Source organism: Salpingoeca rosetta (assembly GCF_000188695.1).
Source record: "Salpingoeca rosetta unplaced genomic scaffold supercont1.17, whole genome shotgun sequence".
Taxonomy (NCBI): Eukaryota; class Choanoflagellata; order Craspedida; family Salpingoecidae; genus Salpingoeca; species Salpingoeca rosetta.
The window spans coordinates 591376-611929 of record NW_004754917.1 but is presented as its reverse complement, the minus strand read 5'-3'; the positions used below and the strand labels follow the sequence as shown (position 1 = coordinate 611929).

Below are 20554 nucleotides of genomic sequence, written 5' to 3'. Positions count from 1 at the left end.
GCATACGCCACTCGTGCTTGCAGACGCAATACTTGCCGCCGCAGTCGCGAACGGAAAGACGGACACAACCACAACAGCCACCTGCTGCTGCTGATGCGAAATTATGGCGGCGATACGTCTTGCTTTCTTGCTTTCTGTTGCGGTGGCTTGGGGGGGGGGGGAAAACAGGTGGGACACATCGGAGAAGGTGTTTTGCTTTTTTTTGTTTGGGGGATGGGGGTAGCGTGTGCAGGCATGTCGTGCGAGAGGTGGTGTGTGTGTGAAAGTGCAAGCAAACAAGTGTCGAAGCAGCAAAACACACGTCATTCAGCGTGGCGAAGCAAAAAAAAAAAAAAAGCACGATCAACACAGCGAAGCACCAGGAAAAAAACAACAGGAAACCGTTGTGCGTGTTGCTGCTGTTGCTGCTGTTTGTGCGTGTTGCTGTTGTTTGTGGCTGTGAAGCAAACGGCCTGCCATCAAACCAAAACTTTGTTTTGGGTTGTGTTGCTTGATTGATGGATGTGAGAAAACAACAACGGTTGGTGTGTTTTGCTGCTGCTGCGGTTGGTTGTGTCCACAACAACAAACACCAGCAGCAACAACAAACAACAGCAGCAGCAGCAACACCGGCAGTTGCAACGGTTCATGCACGATGCAGGCGCAAGACGTGATCGTTGTTGTGTGTTGTGGTGGGGTTGTTTGGGTTGTCCGTTTTGATATGGGTTGGATTGGTCGTGTTTGGGGCGGGCAGTGTGCGCAGGGGAAGGTGGCCAGCCAGTAGACAGCAGCAATGACGACGGCGTTGTTGTTGTTGCTGTTGTTGTTGTTGTTGTTGTTGTTGTTGTTGTTGTTGTTGTTGTTGTTGTGCGTTGCAGTTGCTTCTTCTGGTGTTGTTTTCAAATTGCACGAATGAGAGAAGGAGAAGAGGAGGGGGGAACAACACCAAACACACGCATACAGACACACGCACAGGACGCACGCATGCAGACACACACACACACAGATGAAATGACAACGACAAACAACACACGCACACACAACCAATCCCTGCACATGAGTGCCTGCGGCCTATCGCACAGCACAGGTAAGAAACAAACGAGTCAATGCTGGGAAGGGACAAGGAAGGTGGACAGGCAAGCAAGTTGGCAAGCAAGCAAATGCCAGACGAGCAGACGAGCAGACGAGCAGAACAAAGGTACAACAAAGGAGGGTTGAAGCAAAGGAACAAACACCGCAAACAGACCACACTAAACGACAAACGATAAAAGGACAAAAAAAGAGACAAACCAACGACGACACACACACACATACACACGCACACGCACACACACACACAAAAAAAAAAAAGACAAAAAGAACGGGACCAGCGACATGCGTGCTAATGGGGCGAGAGGAAGCGTGGAAAGGTTAACCGCTCCCTTTGGGGTTTGCAGGAGGTTGCTCCCTGATTTGTCATCATTCCATCTACCATTCCGTGCCATCATCGAGCCAGTCATCATCGCCCGCGTAGAACTCGTCATACGCAAAGTCATCATCAGCCTGATTGCGCGTGTGTGTGTGTTACGTGTTGTGATCAAGGGTATGATGGGTGAGCGGGGTATGCTGGAGAAGTACAGTGGCCGCACATGCACTATCGTCGTGCATGTAAACAGCCACGATGGCCCGCAGCACACACACACGCACACGCACACACACACACACACACACGCACACACACACACACACACACAAGCAAACCAACCCCTCACACCCACGCACACGCACCTCGAATTCGTCGTCCCAGATGAGGTCATCGACCTGCTCATCAATGGCAATGCCCTTCTTCGGCACAGACGAGTTGAGCTGCGCCAAAATGTCCGCAAGCTGCTCAATAAACGCCTGCTTCTGCTGGATCTTAAACTGGTACGCCTGTGTGTGTGTGCGTGCGTGTGTGTGTTGCGTATGAGGCAAAGTGGGAGAGATGGCAGCACATGCATCAAGTCCCACACATCAAACTACAAACAACGACAACACCAGCCTCCACTTCACACTCTGTTCACTCCCTCCATTCCCGTGTCTCTCGCCACCCCTTCCCCGCAAAGAAATAAAAATAAAAACAAGGCAAAAACGATCTGCTGCTTGCTGTGCAGCTGGAAAACACACCGCCAGCCTCTCCTCCTTCTCCTGGAGGGTGGACGACTTGGCGTCGAGCTGGGCGCTGTTGTCCGAGACGCGTTCCGTGACCGACTTGAGCTGCGCCTTGAGTTGTGCCAGCTGCTCCTGTGATAGTTCAAGCTCCGTGCTGTCCTCGTCCAGCCATTGCGAATACAGATTCACCAGTCTGGTGTGCAGGATTCAGTGTGCAGTGATATGTGTGTATGTGATGTGTGTGGTTGTGTGTGGTTGTGTGTGTGTGTGTGAGCAGGGCGCAGGGCACAATGTGATGATATGTGTGTGTGTGATGTGTGTGATTGTGTGTGTGTGTGTGTGTGAATAAAATGGATCCACGTGAGCGAGCCAGATCTCTTTTCGCGCACTCTTGCGTGCATGCAACGTGCATCAAAGTGTGCCCACACAGGGCGCTCCTGCTGTCGCTGCTTGTCGCTGCTGTCCATCTCTTCCCCCGCTCCTTCCCCCCCCCAAACCACCCAGTACATACACATCCGCCACGACGCAGCATGCAAGCATGCACGCGTGCATTGTCTGCGCTTCCAATTCCAAACTCACTCGTCTTCTTCTGCCTGAAGCTCGTTCTTTGCCTGTTCCAGTTTGGTGTTTGCGTCCTTGACGGCCGCGTTCTGCTCCAGCGCCTTCTTGCTCTTGGCAATGTTCCCCGCAATCCGCGATTGCTCCACCGTAAAGAACAGAAACGCAGTCACAATCAGCACCACCGCTACAAGAAAAGAGGGGGAGGGGGTAGCGTGTGTGTGGGTGGGTGTGTGTGTGTGTGTAAGTGTGTGTGAGACATGTGCGTGTGTGACATGTGCATGTGCGTGTGTGTGTGTGCGTGCGTGTGCGTGTGTGTGTGGTTGTATCGTGTGAACACGTGAGGTGACGTGTAGACAGCAAAACAACTCCGCTTGCAACAAGTACAGCATCGCAAATGCAAACAAAGAACGTCACGCACTCATCCACACACGCATACAAACAACTGCAAACATCCACACACACACACGTACAAACACGTACAAACAACTGCAAACATCCACACGCACATCCGCAAACACACACGCGCGCATACCGATGGAGAGGAGCAGCTTCTTGGAGAAGATGACGTGGTCCTTTCCCGCCTCGGAAACCATGGGACCGCCAGGGCGGTCAGACCCTTCTTGACACAAAAAAAAAAAAAAGAGGACAGGCAGACGGTTCACGATGCACACGTCAATCGATTGGGGCGAGCTAGCTGTTTGCCACCGCGGCTTCCACACTCACACGAATGCGATACGCACATGTGCATCCACACATCCACACACACACACATGTGCATCCACACATCCACACATCCACACGCACATGTGCATCCACATATTCCCACAAATCCCCCCCCACACACACACACACATCCACACGCACATGTGCACGCATCGAACGAAAGCAGACACGAAAGCAGCTGCACACGCACTCACTTGACTTGGCCATCGTTGTTGTGGATGTGTGTGTGTGTGTGTAATTGTTGGATGCACCTGTGCAAGCGCGCGCGGTTTGTGCGATGAGAATGAAGCACACTCAACAGCACACACAACGACAGGAAGAGGAAACTGGCAACGCACGACGCTCCCAAACGAAGTGCGACAATGTAATGGGAAACGATAGACCAACCAACCAGATAGACCAACCAACCAACCAACCTCACCAACCTCACCAACGACAACACCAACCCCCTGAACTCAGGGGCGACCGCGCTTCTCCTTCCCTCACCTCGCTGTCGTCTTCCTTGTTCGTCTTCCTGGCTTGCTTGCTCGTGGAAAGGGAAAGCGTTGCGTTGACTGACTGACTGCTTCTCTCAGCCAAAAAAAGAATAGTGTGATGGCTGGCTGGAGGCTGATGTTTGTGTGTGAGACGATTTGTGGTGGGAGATGTTCGCGATTCATCTGCAGCTTCGTTAGAGGTGCATGGAATCCCGATTGTTTCGTTTCGTGGCAGGCGGTGCGGGTTGATACGACGCAAGTTTAACGTGGGGCAGCGAAGTGGAGTGGCGAAGGGGAAGGAGAGGTGGCGTTTGCTGGTGCGCGCACACAGTACTCTGCTTGCTTCGCAAACTGCTCTGTTGCCGAGTGTCGAGAGCATCCAAGAAGCAACACACACGCCACACCGTCAAACGCAAAAGCAAGCCGCAAGAAGCACGGAGCACGGAGCACGGAGCACGGAGCACGGAGGACAAGCGAGTGGGAGCGACGAAGACAACGGGGGAGCGCAATTCAAGCACTTGTTTTGCTTGTGCTCGGTGCTTGGGGTGCGCAAAGTTGCAACAGCCTGCCGACGGAGATAAGGGGAATCCCGTGAGCGAGGGAGGCGGTGAACTTGTCAGCAGTGGGTGAGGGAGTGTGTGCGTGAGTGCGTGGGTGAGTCAGTGAGTGAGTACGAGGAGAGTGTGTGTGTGAGAGAGAGAGAGTGACAGCAAGGGAGCACGGCAGCAAGACAGCAAGGGAGAGGCAGTACCCCCTCCCCGCTACATCCACACCAACATGTGCGTCGTACGAGTGTGGTGATGTTTGCATCGCTGTGGTTGTGTGTTGTTGTTTTGTGGTTGGGGCAAGGGCGAGTGGGGAGCTGGTTGCGTGGCTGCGCATTCGATCTTCGCTGTGCTCAAACTCACGCTGCTGACACCACGCACCCACACACACGCACACGCCAAACAGGTCGCTCCATAGTGGCGGCACCTGCGCAGACAGTGATGTGAGTCATGTGTTTTGCAGTTGTCAAAGTCACACTCTGACGCATGCGTGTAACTGTTTGCATACACACACACATACTGACACACCCATCCACTCATCCAACACACACACACACACGCACACGCATACTCATACTCATTAGGAGCTGTATCCGGACTGGCCGCTGAGCCAGGTGTGCGCGTGGCTGCCCATGGTGGGCCTGCAGCACCTGGAGCCCGTCATGCGCCAGGGCAACATCACTGGCCAGAAGCTCGTCACCCTCACAGACAACCAGCTCATCAGCCTCGGCGTCGACGTAAGCAGAACCGACGCCTGTGTGTGTCTGTGTGTCTGTGTGTCTGTGTGTCTGTGTGTGCGTGTGTGTCTGTGTGTGTGTGTGCGTCTGCGTGTCTGTCTGTCTGTCTGTCTGTCTGTGTCTGTGAGTGTGTGTGCGTCTGCGTGTCTGTGTGTCTGTGTGTGTGTGTGTCTGGGTGTGCCTGCCGGCTTGCCTTTCAATCCATCTGCCTTCGTGTGCAAGTCCAAACACCACAACCCTCTTCTCCCCCTTCCTCTACTGTTCTCGATCCTGCGCCACACAATCCTCTGTCTACTGCATCCTCCCATCACCGCTGCTCATCATCCCCCACCCACACCAACTCCCAACTCCCCTCTCTCGACCTTTCCTCCCGTTGTCAGAACCTGGAAGACCGGGCGCAGCTGCTTCGCGCCGTGGCCATGATCCGATCCCGCCTCGAACTCGAGCGCACACACGAGCAGCAGCAACACAGCACGCAGCAGCAGCACAATGACATGCAGCAGCAACAACAGCAGCGGCGCGCGATACCCGACCAGCAAAAACAACATCAGCAGCAGCAGCAGCAGCAGCAGCAGCAGCAGCAGCAGCAGCAAGAGGTGGTTGATGAACACAACCACCAGGCTCACCAGTGGCCGTCGTCCGTGCACAACCGCCACGTGCGAACAGCCAGCGCCGGCGGCGTGACGGGCCGTGGCGGTGCAATTCGCCGTACGTCCAGACACCGCGGCTCCATCGGCGCACGTGGGCAGCCCCGCAGCCAGTCCCTCGACATTACGCCAGCGCACCCCGCCGCCACCACAACGACAGCCGCAACAGCCACAACAGCCCGAGGCGGCGGTGGGAGTGGCCGCCGCGACCCGCGTGGGTCGGGCGCACGTGCATACAGCCTCGCCGCCCGCATCAACGCCAGCAAGCGCGGCAGCAGCAGTGCCGGCGCGTCGCTCTCTGCTGCCACCAGAACCTCCGCCACGACCACGCTGTGGCGCCAGCACCAGCAGCAGTACGGCGGCTCCACCCGCGTCAGCCGCGGCGGCAGCAACGCAAGCAGCGCCATGAGCAGCACAGAGGTCTTGGCGTCTGTCGCTGCCATTCGCACTCGCCACAGTCTGCGCGGTCGCACGTCCCCACGTGTCGCGTGGCACCAGCAGCACAGCGACAGCGCTGGTGGCACCGACGACGATGGCGATTTTGGCGGCAGCGATGGCGGCGGCGTGAACGGTGGTGCCCTGGCCCGCGGTGGCAATGGATGGGTTGTTGGCCACGGCAAGGAAGACATGTTCATGGTGGGAAAGGAAACTGTGCAAAACATCAGCAGCAGCAGGCGGCCATCTGCCACCAACAACGATGATGGCAACAACGTGTTTCTGCAGGAACACGAGGCGCTCATGGAGGTTTCACGCGGTGGTGGAATTGGCGGCAGTGTTGGCGTGGGCGGTGCTCGTGGTGGTGGTGGTGGTGGTGGTCGCAACGCTGGCCCCAGGCTCAGCCACCCACCACCAAAGTACGACCTGATCGCCCCCGGCATCGCAGCGACACCAGCACACACAGAAGCTGGTGATTCTGAATCAAGTGCAGTGGACGACGACGACGCCTTTGATGGTCGTACTGGTGGGCGGACTCGTGGTCATGGTGGTGGTGATATCCATCGACAGACAGCACAGCGCCCCTTCAACGACAATGATGATAATGGTGATGCAGGTGGTGCGAATGGTGCGAATGGTGTTGATGATTACTACAATGATGATGATGAGCCAGCGTATGCGCGCATCACGATGAACTTTGAGACAGACTCGGAGGAGGACGATGGCAGAGCATACACACACCACCACCGCCAATACCACCGCCACCACGGTCGCAGCAGCAGCGGCGATGCAAGTGAGAGCGAATCCAGTTCAGCGCCGTCACGCGACTCGGCGGAGATTGCAGCCCTCTATTCGACCGTCAACAAAGTGCGTGCAAGCATGACCAGTGACGGCATGGGTGTTGAACGCGGTGGCAGCATTGGTGCGGGCCGGCGCCCACGCATGCCGCTCCCGCACGAGATGGAGAGCAGCGACGACGACAACGCCATCATTCGCGAGGACGATGCGGTGTGTGGATTTGTTTGTTTGTTTGTTTGTTTGTTCGTTTGTTTGTTTTGTTTGTTTTGTTTGTTTTGTTTGTTTGTTTGTTTTGTTTGTTTTGTTTGTTTGTTTGTGTTTGTGTTGTTCTCGATTGTATGTATTTTGTTTGTGTGAACACTGTTGTACAACTTTGAGGAATAGTGTCTGCTCATTGTGTTGTCACTTGTCTTGTGCTGTGGTCCCTTGACGATTCACCCTCTGCCCCCTTTCCTCTGCCTCCCCCTCCCCCTCCCCCTCCCCTCCCAACACGTGAGCAGCATCCCGGTGTGCGTGCGCTGGTGGACGAGACGGCGGTGGCCCGCGGCGTGTTCATTGGTGATCACGACAAGCAGTCTGTTGTCGACCTCCTCAGCCACAAGCGAGAGGGCACGTACTGCGTGTTTTCGCTCCCACACGATGACACGCGCCTCTTCCTCGCCCTCGTTGCAACCGGCAACGTCCTCATGAGGTGTGCAGATGTGTAGTCTGCTTGCGTTTGTGCATGGGTGCAGTTTCTTTGTTAGGTTGCTTGGCTGTGTCGTTTTTTTCTCGTTCGCTTCGTTCGCTGCGCTTGTGGGCTCGCTGTGATTGGGTAGTCGTTCGTTTCCCCGTTGTTCAGCCCCCTCCCTTTTGCTCTCTTCCTTTCGTCCTCTTCCTCATCGCCAATCAACCCTTCTTCATTCGTTGCTTGCAGGCCCATCTTGAACACGGAGGCTGGGCTCGCATTCTCTGGCATTTCACAGGCGTTTCCGGTGCGTCAAAGTCACCAGCCCACGCTGCACACAAATACACAATGCTCGTGCTTGCACCATGCACACGCACACGCACACATATGCCCCTGCAACTGCATGCGCACACACTTGGAACACGCCCTCACCTTCACGTTGTTCACGTTGTTCGCCTTTTGTCATGCCTTGCTTGGCTGCAGACGTTGAATGCGTTTGCATCCTACTACGAGACGCACTTTGTGCCACTGCCTGATAGCAGGACGACGCTGCTTCGCTTCCCCGTGCACGAGCCGTCGTCGTTTGGACGCTCCCTCACGTCCCGCGCCCACCAGTCGTTGCAGTCTTCCACGGTACTGTTGCTGCTATCGCATGCTGTTGCTGTTTGTGCGGTTGTTGCCATGGTGATTGTGATGGTGATTGTGATGTGGTTTGCTGCTTGTTGTTGAACACGCATAGTGTTGCCCAGTTGCTTTCTTCAACATTGAAGTTGCCAACAATCGCCACTTGCACCAACTCATGCGCTGCTACCACCACCACCACCACGATCACCACCGCCATTACCAGATTGGGCGGCTGGAGGACTACCCATGGTTCTACGACTCCATCTCCCGCCGCGACGCCGCTCGCATCCTCGAATACGAAGAGGACGGGTGCTTTCTCGTCCGCATGGTCGCAGACATGCCAGGTCAGTCAAGCGGTTGCATGTGAGCATGCGTGATGTGTGTATGTGTGTGTGTTTGTGTGTGTATATATGTGTATGCATGTGCTGTATGCGTTTGTGTGTTGTCTCACACACACACACACTCTCTCTCTCTCTCTGTCTCTCTCTCTCTCTCTGTCTCTCTCTCTCTCTCTCTCTCTCTCTCTCTCTCTCTCTCTCTCTCTCTCTCTCTCTCTCTCTCTCTCTCTCTCTCTCTCTCTCTCTCTCTCTCTCTCTCTCTCTCTCTCTCTCTCTCTCTCTCTTTGTCTCTCTCTTTTGTCTGTCCCTGTGTGTCTGTGCTTCATTTCCATCCCCCACTCTCAACGTTGCCATGCAACTCTTGCCCCCTCCCCGGTTGCAGCCGTGGTAACGCCACAAGCTGGTGAAGAGGGCGAGCAGACCCCAAGCCGAAGCAGAAGAAGAAGACCTGCTCACACGCGCGACACACGTGCGCCGGCACCATCCTCGTCAACAACAGCAACATCGGCAACACCCTTATCATCGGCATCAGCAGCAGCGGCAGCGGCACACGTGAGTGATGCCGATGCAGACGCCGAAGATGAGGCCGAGGACCAGGACGGGCGCGGGCGCAAAGCAGCCAACAGGCGCGCGCGGCGTGGCTGGCGCAGACGCGCAGGCAAGGACCGCGACAGCGGGGCCGAGAGCGAGGGAGAGGATGATACAGCACGACAACAGCGGCGGCGGCGACGAACGCCGTGGTATCGCCACTTGCGGCGGCCGTGGCGACGCCGACAGCGCAACGACAGCGGTAGCAGCAGGGAACAGGACGGTGGTGATGATCGCAGTGGTGTGAGTGGTGCGAGCGCCGGTGTTGGTGATGAGGGTGGCAGCAGCCCGATGGACAAGGCGCGTCAGCAGTCGATGCGGCTGCATGAGCTGACGTCCGGTGCCCCCTTTGGTGCTGTCGTCACCGATGACCGCCCCACCCCAGACACGCCGCAGTCCACGCGCAGCGACATGGGTGCGTTGATCCGTTTGATGCGTGCGATGGTGTGATCATGTGTGTCTGTGTGTGTGTGTGTGTGTGTGTGTGTATGTGTGTCTGTGTGTGTGTGTGTCTGTGTGTCTGTGTGTGTCTGTGTGTGTGTGTGTGTGTCTGTATGGCCGTGGAAATGTTTGCTCCCTCTGCTCGACGGTGCACTCCAATTCATCACACTTGCACGCACACGTGCGGCCATGCTCATGTTCACATCACCACAGCAGCGACGTCGATGCACGAGTCGCCGTCGTGCGCGTACGAAGTGATTATCGCCTATCACGGCCAGACCATCTGCAGACGCATCGAGCGCAGCGGCGTCGGCGTCAGGTCGGTCCGCATGCATGCGTGTGAGCGTATCATTTACGTTTCTGTAAGCGTGATTGTCCATGTTCTGCCTGATCTGTCCCCCTGCTCACCTGCTTGTTTTCTCCGGCTTCTCGTCTGTCCGTCATTCCACCACCCCACGTCCCCTTCTACTCTCACGCCTGTGTGTCCGTTCTGACGCTACTGCACAGGTTTGAGGGCGGGCGCGCGTTCTTTGAGAACATTGAAGTGCTCCTGCTCTCGTACAGCTCGAGTCCCGGCGATGAACTGCCGACGGTGCTGACACATTCGCCTGGCGCCGTCCCAAGCGGCCTCAACGACACCTCTCCTCTCGACAGCTTCATCGTCGCGTCGCGCAGCAAGGGTGAGTGCGTGCGCATGTGTGTCTGTGTATGTCCGGGCATGTGTGTGTGTGTGTGTGTCTGTGATTGTTTTTCTGCGTCTGCCTTGTCCTCTGTCTCTTTTGTCGGTCTACCTGCCTACTTCGTCGCTGCTTATCCACTTCGCTGTCGCCTTTGTGTCCTCACATCCTCGCCTCGCCACAATATGTCTCGCTGCCGTCTCTATCAGGCGGGGTGGGTGAGCGCTTCACGGACCAGCTTGATTTGGACGCGTTTCTCTCTGCCGTCCATCCCGAGGACACCGCCGCCCTCTGGTGGGCCGCAAATCCAGACGAGGCAAAGGTGTGTATGGAGGGGTTGCAGGTGTATGTGTGCGTGTGCGTGTGCGTGTGCGTGTGGGTGTGCGTGTGTGTGTGTATGTGTGTCTGTGTGTCTGTGTATATGCATGTTCTATACAATTCCGTTCCCACTGGCGTTCTGCTTTCACTGCATGTTCGCGTGACATTGCATTTCTCTGCACATTCTCAACATCACTCTCGATCCCCAAACATCCATGCACAGGTTGCTGCGCTGCGGACGCTTGAGGGGCGAGATGGCACGTTCTTTGTCCGCCACGGTGGACAGCAGGGCAGCTTCGTGCTTACGTACAAGGCAAAGGGCCATTTGCACACGGACCTGATTCGCGGCACCCTCACAGACCAGGGCGAGCCCCGCCTCTACCTCAGTGCGTGTTGTGTGCTTTCTCTCGACACTGTGTGTGTGTGTGTGTGTGTGTGTGTGTGTGTGTGCGTGCGTGCGTGTGTGTGTGTGTGTGTGTGTGTGTGTGTGTGTGTGCGTGTGTGTGTGTGTGTGTGTGTGTGTGTGTGTGTGTGTGTGTGCTGCGTATTTTCCTTTGACTGTGTCTGTGTCATGAGACGTGTTTGGTCCGATGCCTGAACAGCACCCTGGTTGCCCCTCCATCCCTCGTCATCGTCTACCCCTGCTCACTTCCGAGTCTCACATACACTTTATTCCTTTGTCCACTCTGCAGCCCAAGCGCAGCAGAAGACGTACAAGACGCTGGCAGAGCTGGTGCAAGCGCTGGGCTCTCCCAACCCGTACACGGCGTGTCCGCTGCGCTCAACGTCATCGTCGTCGCAGCGCACGCGCGGTGGCGGCGGTTCCCACCGCAACCTGGCCGGGCGGCTGTCGACCGTGGAAGAGGAGACGAGCGAGCAGTCGTCACGCAACAGCTCCCGCTCCCGCTCGCGAAGCACCGACGCGCGAAAGTACGATGTCGTGCATTTTGCTCTTGCTGTCCTGCCATCAACTGTTTTTCATTCCGCTTTTCACGTGCACACACACACACACGCACATGTCCCTCTCACTCACTCGCTCGCTCCCTCCTATTTCCGCACCACACCCCCACCCACCCATCCACCAACCCAACTCTGCTTGACAATGACGCACCAGGTCGCTCCGCCAGCAGTTTTTCTCGCTGTTCCGCACGAAGCGCACGCGCACAGCCCGTCTGAGCATGGGCAGGTCGGTGTCGCCCGAGGCAGAGGTGCGCTACCGCTCAACACACGCCCCGCTCACACCCGACCGCGGTGTTGGCGATGCGCTCCTCGCACAGCAGCGGTCGCCAACCACACCGTCGTCACGCAGCGGACACGACAGCAGCACCAGTGCAACGACCGCCACTGGCACAACCGCAACAGCGTCGCCCTCAACGACAGCGCAACCACCGCCGTCATCGCCGTCATCTGGCGGAGTGCAGCGGGGACGTGTTGCGGGCATTGGCGGGTCGATGCGGGTGAGCCGGCTGACAAAGGAACCGCGACGCCGGCAGCCGGGCTCGGCGCCAGGCAGCAAGACATCGTCGTTCAAGCACTCGCGCGCCAGCGACTACACGTCACCACACCGCCGCGCCGCCGCTGCTGCTGTTGCCCGCGGTGAAGCGCGCTACGCTGCACACGGCCCGGACGAGCACGCAGCTCAACACGAACTGCACTACCAACAACAACCTCAGGAACTAGAACAAAGGCAGCAGCAATATCAGCAGCAACACCAAGGCCGCAGTCGCCATCAGGGGCAGGGTGCAGTTGACCGCCTGTTGTCGCCGCTGCCGCGCGATGTGGTTGAGCGTGCGCGGCCCTCATCTGCAACACCGCAGCACCCGCACCAGCATGTGCTCGGCGCGCCCACCAGTGCACCCGTGCGCCTCCACCGTTGCGGCACCACCACCGCTGCTGGCGGCCGGGTTGGTGGCGACCTCGAGTTTGACTTTGACGACGAGTTTCTGTTGGCTGGCGGCCGTGCGGATATGGAAGCGCTGCGCACGTCGCGTCTCAAGTCGCGGTCTGAACCGAACCTCGGTGTTGGCTCGCCCGCCAAGTCCATCCTGAAGAAGGCCACGCTGAGCAAGATTGCGCCGCCGCAACACGTCCGATTTGTCGAGAAGCCAGAGATTCGCCAGCTCTCCAGACAAGCGTCCCTTTCGGTGTGTACATATATGTGTGTATGTCTGTGTCTGTGTTTGTGTGTCTGTGTTTGCGTGTGTCTATGTGTGTACACATGTGTATTCTGTCTCTGGTGCTTGTTGCACACCACCATGTTACTCTCTATTTTCACCCCCATAAGGTATCACATCACTCCATCTCCTGTGCCACTCACCCTGTAAACTCCTCCACCTCACCACGATTGCATTCTGCCTGCATGCGTCAGCCGCACGATTGGGTGTGGAATCAGATTGGTCGCCCAAGAGCACAGGCAATTCGGGCGCTGCAAGGGATGCCCACAGGCGCGTTCATTGTTCGTCGCAGCGAAAGCAAACCAATGCAGTGAGTCTGGGTGTCTCGTGTCATTGTGCTCGTAAGCTTGCGTTTCGCTCCGTTTGTGCGTCTGTGTGTGTTAGCGGGCACACTCAGTTCAATGCATTTCAGTTGTGCAAACGTGCTCACTGCCTGTCCTTTGTTGCGTGCTGCAGCTTCGCCATCACGTATGTGTACGGCAACGCGCTCTGGGATGAACTCATTGCAACCAACGCGCCCACCATCATGTCCAGCGGAGGTAACGTTTCTTGTGCTATGTGATCGAATGCTGGTGTGTGTGTGTGTGTGTGTGTGATGTGTGTGATGTCGCTGCTTCTAGTTCACGCTCACTCCTTTGTTATCTGTGGCTTCACTGCAGCGTTTTACTTGGAGTCGGCGCCGCACATGGTCTTCACCTCGTTCTTCAAACTGCTGGTGAGCTGAAGTACTGTTGCGTGTATCCAACACCTAACTCATCACATCCCCACCCCTACCTCCATTCACTCAACCTCCTCCCGCTCAACCTCCTCCCGCTCACCACATGCTCACGCAACACGCCCTTCCTCCCCTCCTCACCCTTCTTCTTCTTCTTCCATGTCAACGCCAACGCCACAAAGCACTACTTTTGCAATGACGCTGGCGTGCTTGCGTGCCCGCTGCGGCTGCCGTCCTCCTTTGATCTGAGCCTCATCAGCGAAGGACCAGGCCACCTGCGCAAAGCACCATCCACAGACAGCATGACAAACATCTTCACGTCCACGCTTGGCCCCAGCTGGCACTCGCGTTCCCCCGTGCGACAACCGCAGCAGCAGCAACAACAACGTCAGCGCCATCGCATGATGATGCAGTCACCATCCCGTGCACGCTCCATGCAAGACCAGCTGCTACAGGACATGCAGCGCCAGAGCCAGCAGCGGGCGCGGCTTCACTCGCAATCGCCAACCAAGAGGCGGCAGTCCCCGCACCCAACAGCATCTGCAACACCCGCGCCAACAGCAGCAACCAATTTCGCTGCTGCTGTTGCCCAAGCAGGCCGGCAGGAGTGGCGAGAAGGCAGCCGTGGTCGCTCCACCACGCCGCGTGCGCCGTCACAGCAATCACGTGCTGATGCCACCGCAACACCCACCGTCATCTACAACCCACGCCATGTGCCAGCACCCAAGTACTCCCAGCTCGATCAAGCGGACCCAGCGACAAGCACAGCGCGCTCTCACTCACATTCCCAAACACGCGCCCAACGCCACCACCACCACCCACTTGGGTTCCGTGGCCACGACACCGCTGCATCATCCTCAGTGCACGGGGGGCGCCTCACCCCTGGCCAACGTGCGGGCGGGAATGACGCGTGGCTGCGACAAACACAGTCGCATCCCGGCTTCTCGCAGGCAACGCTCAGCGAAGCACAGCAGCGAGTGCAGCAGCGGGGTGGTGGGCCACCGCCACCAGTGTCACCCGCTCTCTCCACGCGAGCAGCACACACTGCGCGCCGCAACGCAGCCAGCCCCCATGTCTCACTCGGCATTCGCGGTGGTGGTGACAACACTGGAAGCGTCACCCGCTCCCAACAACACCTGCTCACGTCGCGCAGCCACCACGGCGGGCATCGGTCGAGAAGCGCAGCCCAGCTGCTGGGCCCGACGCCGCGGGGCCGGTCACTGTCGCTCTTCCCTCAGAAGTCGCCAACAGCAGTAAACGCAGCAAACACAGCAGGAGGAGCGAGAACCTCCACGACAACGATGATGATGATGATGTCGCCGGCCAGTCCTTCGGTGATGGCGCGATCACGTGCGGGCGCCAAGAGCACACCGCTGGACCCGGCCCACCCCATGCAGCAGCGCTACGCTGACATGCACGTGCACAGGCTTTGAGAGGCGGGAGAGGTGAAAGGGGTTTCAGAAGCGGAGTGTGTTTGCTGGGCTGACTATGGTGAATGAACAGCTGTGTGTAAAGACGAGAGCGGGGTTTTGGGTGTGTACATGAACGCTGGCATTGTCAGAGAGAGAGAGAGAGAGACGAATGGTAATGAGGGCAGTGTGTCGCGCACACACAAGGATAGCTTTGTTGATTTGATGTATTGCTTTGTATCACAATGTCACACATCTTGTTCATGCACAACAACAAGTAAACAAACGCTCAAACCGAAACACGCACGCAAAGACTCACGCAAGCATTGCAGTGCAGTGGAAAGCATGACAACAAGAGAGGAAGACAATAAGACAGCATGATGACACAAGTGGCAGTGGAGATGCATGCACATTAGTCGAGGAAGTGTGCCGTCTCAAGGTACGCTGCCATGACATCGGCAGCCTTGCGGGCTGCAATGGGCCGGAACACATTGCGCTGGTCCTTGTGCGTTTCTCTGGCGTCTGTTGCTGCTGCTGCTGTTGGTGCATCCACGCGGGCACTATCCATCACCTTTGAATTGTGCTTCTTGTTGGCCTTTCTGCGTTTGTCAAAGGCTTTGTTGCCCGTCTTCTCATCCTTCAGCTGACTCGCGTCGCTCACAGCTTTGATGACGGGAAGCGCCTTGACCTTGGACATGGCATCCCTGGTGTCGCTGTCGCCCTGCGCCATCCGCACGGCCTTGAAGAAGGCAAACGCCTCCATATCCAGACCATCCTTCTCTCCCACCAGCGCCGTGCAGTCCTCGCGGACCTGCGGGTACGTGTACAGCACGCCATCCTTGTGCACCGTCAGCATTCCCGGCATCTTGAATGAGACGACCTGGTGGTCTGCGACATCCGTGCAGGCATTCTGGTACGACGTGTTATCCTTGGCTGACTGGAAGTAGTAGTCCTTGGTGCACATGCGAAACTCCTCCTTGTCGTACGCAGACCTGTCAATCTTCTCACCACCGCTGCCAGTGGACACCATCCGCCCAGCGCGCGCATCAACCGCTTTTGCCGCCATGACCACCTCGCCAAGACGGTGCCCGCCACACACGCCAATCATGCCGATGTAGTCCGGCTCAAGTGCAGCGATGACCTGCGACACGTGGATGCCGCACTCGACAGGACCTTGTACGTTGCCGATGAACCGCGTGACGGTGATGGTGTGCTCGACATGTTTCTTGGTCATGTGGAACTCGTAGCGGAAGAAGCGATCCGTTTTCTTGTCCTTGCGGTACCCAACGTTGAAACGCTTGCCAATAGAGGCCTCGTCCCGAATGAAGAGTTCGCCCTTGTCGTTTAGGGCCTTGTTCATGGCCTCAAACTCATAAGGCTTGGCGCACACGATGACAATCCTGAGGTGGGTGGAAGGGGCGAAAGGGGGAGCAGCAGCGGAATAGTGGGTGTGGTGTGTGAGTGAATGAATGAATGAGCTGAGGTGATGAGTTCACACGCAATGTCGCGACATCAACAAGACGACAAGACCAAGCATTACTGCATGACACTAAAGTGCACACAGACAAGCACTTACTTCTTGCCAGCGGCCTCGTTTTGCTTGCCATTCTTCTTCTTCTTCTCCTCCTGCTTCTTGCTCTTCTTCGCTTTGGCCTTCTTCTTGGTGCGCTTGGCTCTGTGGGCCGTGGACATGAACATGGGACGGGTTGTGGTGAGCGAAAGTAAGCAGAAACGTGCGATGCGACGTGCTGTTATGTTACTGTGCAAAGGTGGTTGGGAGCTTGTGACGGGACTGTGGTCGAGGTGTGTCGGTGGCTTGTTCTGTGTACTGATGCGAAGTAAACCAGGGAACAAAAGAACTGAACAAGGCACAGACAATCACGTGAGATAAGCGACAACAGGGTGCAGGGCAACACACACGTGCTAGCAGGCAACAAGAGGGGTGCTTGTGGTTAAGCAAGGGGGAAAACAAGAGACAAGGGCAACAGACGTAACACAGCATGCAGGCATGTGTCGTGCCGTCATCTTAGTTGATGACGGTACCGTGCCAAGGGCTCGGGATCGCCGCCGAGAGGCAAGCAGTTCCGAGGCACTGGGCACGGCGTGACACGACACAGGCAAACGCTACTATACGACACTCACGAGTTAAACATGACGTCAATCAGGCTAAACATGACATCAAACATTAGGAGAACAAAGAACATGCAAGGCAGTACGGTGCCGCGAAGGGCAAGGAAGGGAAAACAATGGGACACAGCGGGGCAAGGTGCAGGGAACGGGGAGACCGAGAGAGAGAGAGAGAGAGAGAGAGAGAGAGAGAGAGAGAGAGAGAGAGAGAGAGAGAGAGAGAGAGAGAGAGAGAGAGAGCGAGAGAGCGGCAGGGGGAGGCAGGCGAGCGACGTTACACCTTCCCCCTCTCTAAGACGGCTTGCCCTCAAGCCGATGCGTTGCGCGAGGCCTGATGCCACTCCATGATCAGTGAACGCACGTCGCGTGTGAGCTGGTCCTCGTTGATCCAAGTGCTGTCGTTGATGTCGTAGCCGGCCCACTTGATCAGGTACTGCCTCTTGCCGCGTCGGACTCGCTCGTCGAGGATGCGTTCCACCTCGTATTCGTCCGATTCGCCGTCCGGCAGGTGTGGTGGTTCGTCATTGGGGCGCGTGTTGAAGTCTGACGGGCTGTTGACACACGGCTTGGTCTTGGTGACGTTGACGACCGGGTGCGCCCGCACGTGGCTGGGGAACCGGAGTCGCACGGTCGTGCGCGACGGCATGTCGATGACAGTGAAGGGGCCTTGCCAGCGGGGCTTCAGCTTGTCCTTGGGTCGTCGCTGGTTGGCCTGGTCGACGAAGAGGTCAGCGGTGACCCATGCCTGATCGCCGGGACTGTATTTGATGTCGTCGCTGCGGCGCTGGTCGGCGTACCTCTTCTGCTTGTCCTGTGCCTGGGCGAGGGCGTCTCTTGCGGCGGTGATGATGCTCTTGAGGCGCACCACGAAGTCCTCGGCTGCAGGTGTGTCCGTGCGGCGTATGGCCTGGCGGGTGACGAGTGTAGCTGGGATAATCGGGTGTCGGCCCGTCTCTAGGAAGAACGGAGACTGGCCCGTGGAGTCGCTCTTGCTGTTGTTAAGGGCGAACTCTACCACGGGGAGGAGTGAGTCCCAGTTGTCCATGCGGTAGTTGACGTAGTGGCGGAGGGTCTGCTCCATGGTGCGGTTCGTCCTTTCTGTTTGGCCGTCGGTCTGCGGGTGCTGCGATGTGGAGAATTGAAGTCGGGACCCCAGCAAGCGGAAGGTCTCCTTCCAGAAGGCGCCGGTGAAACGGGGATCTCGATCAGACACAACTCTGGCAGGAAGTCCATGGTGTCGGAACACGTGGGAGATGAACAGCTTGGCCACGTCTCGGCCCGTGCACTTGCTAGTAGTCGCCGCCAGGTGACACCGTTTAGTCAGCCTGTCGACGAAGACCACGATGGCGTCCTGTCCTGTCCTGGTCCTGGGTAGTCCGGTGACGAGGTCGAGGCTGATATCGGTCCAGGGTTCTCGGGGAACGGGTAGGGGCTGCAGGGGACCAGGGGCAGCGCCCTGTCTCGGCTTGTGGCGCTGGCAGGATTTGCAGCTCCGCACATAGCGCTCCACGTCCCGCCGCATCCGGGGCCAGTAGAAGTGGCGCGCTAGCGCCTCGTGGGTGCGGTGAATTCCTTGGTGGCCCGCTGTCGGAGTGTCGTGGAACTCAGCCAGAAGCGGCACGCGTGCCGTCTCTGGTATGCACCAGCGCAGAGGTATGTCCTCCGGGTGCTCCGGGTGCTCCTGGTAGATCAGCAGGTCTTCGTCATTGAGTCCGAAACGGCTGAGCTTCGCCGCCACGGCAGGCGGTGGTGTCTGGTCGGGGTTCTTCAGCGCCTTGTAGATCGGGCCGAATTCCTCGTCCTCCGCGATGTCGTTGCTGATGCGTTTGACCAGGTCCGCCGGCGTCGCGGTAGAGATGGCGGCGCATGTGATCTCCTGTGCGTCTGAGTCAGGGATCCTGCTAACGGCGTCGGCAGCTACGTTGGTCTTGCCCTTGATGTAACGGATGTCGAGGTCGTAGTCGTTCAGGAGCTCTATCCATCGCGCCCATCTGCCGTTCAATGTCTTCTGGGTGGTGATGTTCGTCAGTGAGCGGTGGTCGGTGAGGATCGTGGTCCGTTTGTCGAGGAGGTACACGCGCCACTTGGTCAGCGCGTAGATCAAGGCGAGGGCCTCCTTGTCCCGCACTGGGTAGTTGAGCTCCGCGGCCTGGAGTTTCCGGGACTCGTACGCGACTGGCTGCCCATCTTGGAGTAGGACGGCGCCTATCGCTCGGTCTGATGCGTCGGTTGCCACCTCAAATGGCTGGCGCTGGTCAGGGATGCGGAGTGCAGGTGCTTGTGTCATACGACGCTTCAGCTCCCGGAAGGCCTCCTCCTGCGACGGGCCCCACTTGAACCCGTTCTTCTTGAGGGCGTCGTTGAGCGGGGCGCAGATCTTGGCGTAGTTGGCGATGAAGCGGCGGTTGAAGTTTGCTAGGCCTAGGAAGGACCGCAGCTGGGTTGTGCTCTGCGGCGTCGACCAGTTCTCGACGGCGTCCGCCTTGGCAGGGTGCATCTTGAGGTGGCCCTGTCCCACGATGAAGCCTAGGAACTCCACCTCCGTCTGGAACAGGTGACACTTGCTCGCCTTGCAGTACAGTCGATGGTCGCGGAGCTTCTGCAATACCTGACGAAGATGCTGCTCATGGTCTTTCTCATTCTTGGAGTAGATGACGAGGTCGTCGATGTAGGGTGCCATGAACTTGTCCATTTCCTGCTTGAAGACGTTGTTGACGAGGCGTTGGAAGGTCGGGGGTGCGTTGGTCAAGCCAAAGGGCAGCACAAGGAATCGGAAGGTGCCGTAGCGAGTGCGAAAGGTCGTCTTGTCCTCGTCCCCGGCGCGGATGCGCACCTGATGATAACCGGCGCGCATGTCGAGAGTTGAGAAGATGCGGGCGTCGCAGAGACTGTCGATGATGTCATCGATGAGGGGAAGAGGGTACGAGTCCTTGACTGTCTGGGCATTCAGCTGTCGGTAGTCGATGCACATCCTTCGGGTCCCATCCTTCTTCTTGACGAAGAGGATGGGGGCGCCGTAAGGACTTGTGCTGGCCTCAATGAGGCCTTTGGCGAGGAGTTCGTCGAGTTGGGTGCGTAGTTCCTTCAATTCGTCCGTTGACAGGCGGTAGGGTGCCTTGGAGGGGGGCGTGGCTCCGGGCTTGAGGTCGATGGCATGGTCGATATCGCGGCGGGGTGGCAGTCCTGGAAGCTCTTCGGGGAACACGTCGGCGAACTCCTCTAATAAGGCGTTGGTGCGTGGGTCCTCACTGGGTGACGGTGTGGTGTCCATGGAGAGCACAAGGACGAAGGCTGCGTCGACTCCTGACCCTCGCAGGTCCTTGGCTATCCGCCTGGCGCTCACGAGGTTGATGGTCGCGTTGTCCGTGGAGGGTGGTTGGTCGCTGAGGTCGGTGTCTTGGGTCTCTTGGGTCTTGGTGTCTTGGTGTCCTTGGGTCTTGGGAGT

General features: G+C 57.6%; 4 protein-coding genes across 4 annotated transcripts in view; 1 reads left to right on the top strand and 3 right to left on the bottom strand.

The window, feature by feature from the left end:
* Positions 1-829: 829 nt before the first annotated feature.
* Positions 830-4014, bottom strand: PTSG_06835 (uncharacterized protein). The gene is made up of 7 exons (XM_004992178.1): positions 3880-4014; positions 3588-3644; positions 3203-3286; positions 2689-2854; positions 2125-2302; positions 1747-1890; positions 830-1521 (listed from the first exon to the last, which is right to left on the bottom strand). Exons 2-7 carry the CDS (start codon positions 3598-3600, stop codon positions 1447-1449), a joined length of 660 nt encoding a protein of 219 aa, XP_004992235.1. The 5' UTR covers positions 3601-3644; positions 3880-4014; the 3' UTR covers positions 830-1446.
* A 292-nt stretch (positions 4015-4306) lies between these two features.
* On the top strand, positions 4307-15282 carry PTSG_06834 (uncharacterized protein). Its single transcript, XM_004992177.1, has 19 exons — positions 4307-4648; positions 4821-4857; positions 4999-5151; positions 5532-7241; positions 7532-7722; positions 7948-8005; positions 8182-8331; positions 8546-8666; positions 9043-9663; positions 9903-10008; positions 10197-10369; positions 10576-10688; positions 10908-11070; positions 11377-11614; positions 11799-12828; positions 13053-13168; positions 13315-13397; positions 13518-13573; positions 13756-15282. Coding segments are annotated over exons 1-19 (6372 nt in total). The 5' UTR covers positions 4307-4646; the 3' UTR covers positions 15007-15282.
* PTSG_06833 (uncharacterized protein) lies at positions 15192-16891 on the bottom strand. The gene is made up of 2 exons (XM_004992176.1): positions 16559-16891; positions 15192-16382 (listed from the first exon to the last, which is right to left on the bottom strand). Exons 1-2 carry the CDS (start codon positions 16678-16680, stop codon positions 15395-15397), a joined length of 1110 nt encoding a protein of 369 aa, XP_004992233.1. The 5' UTR covers positions 16681-16891; the 3' UTR covers positions 15192-15394.
* A 525-nt stretch (positions 16892-17416) lies between these two features.
* Positions 17417-20554, bottom strand: part of PTSG_12494 (uncharacterized protein) — a gene marked incomplete at both ends in the record, with an annotated part of 6060 nt that continues 2922 nt past the window's right edge. Inside the window, one exon of the mRNA XM_004992175.1 lies at positions 17417-20545. Coding sequence (XP_004992232.1) covers positions 17417-20545 — 3129 coding nt within the window. The remainder of the gene's footprint in view (positions 20546-20554) is intronic.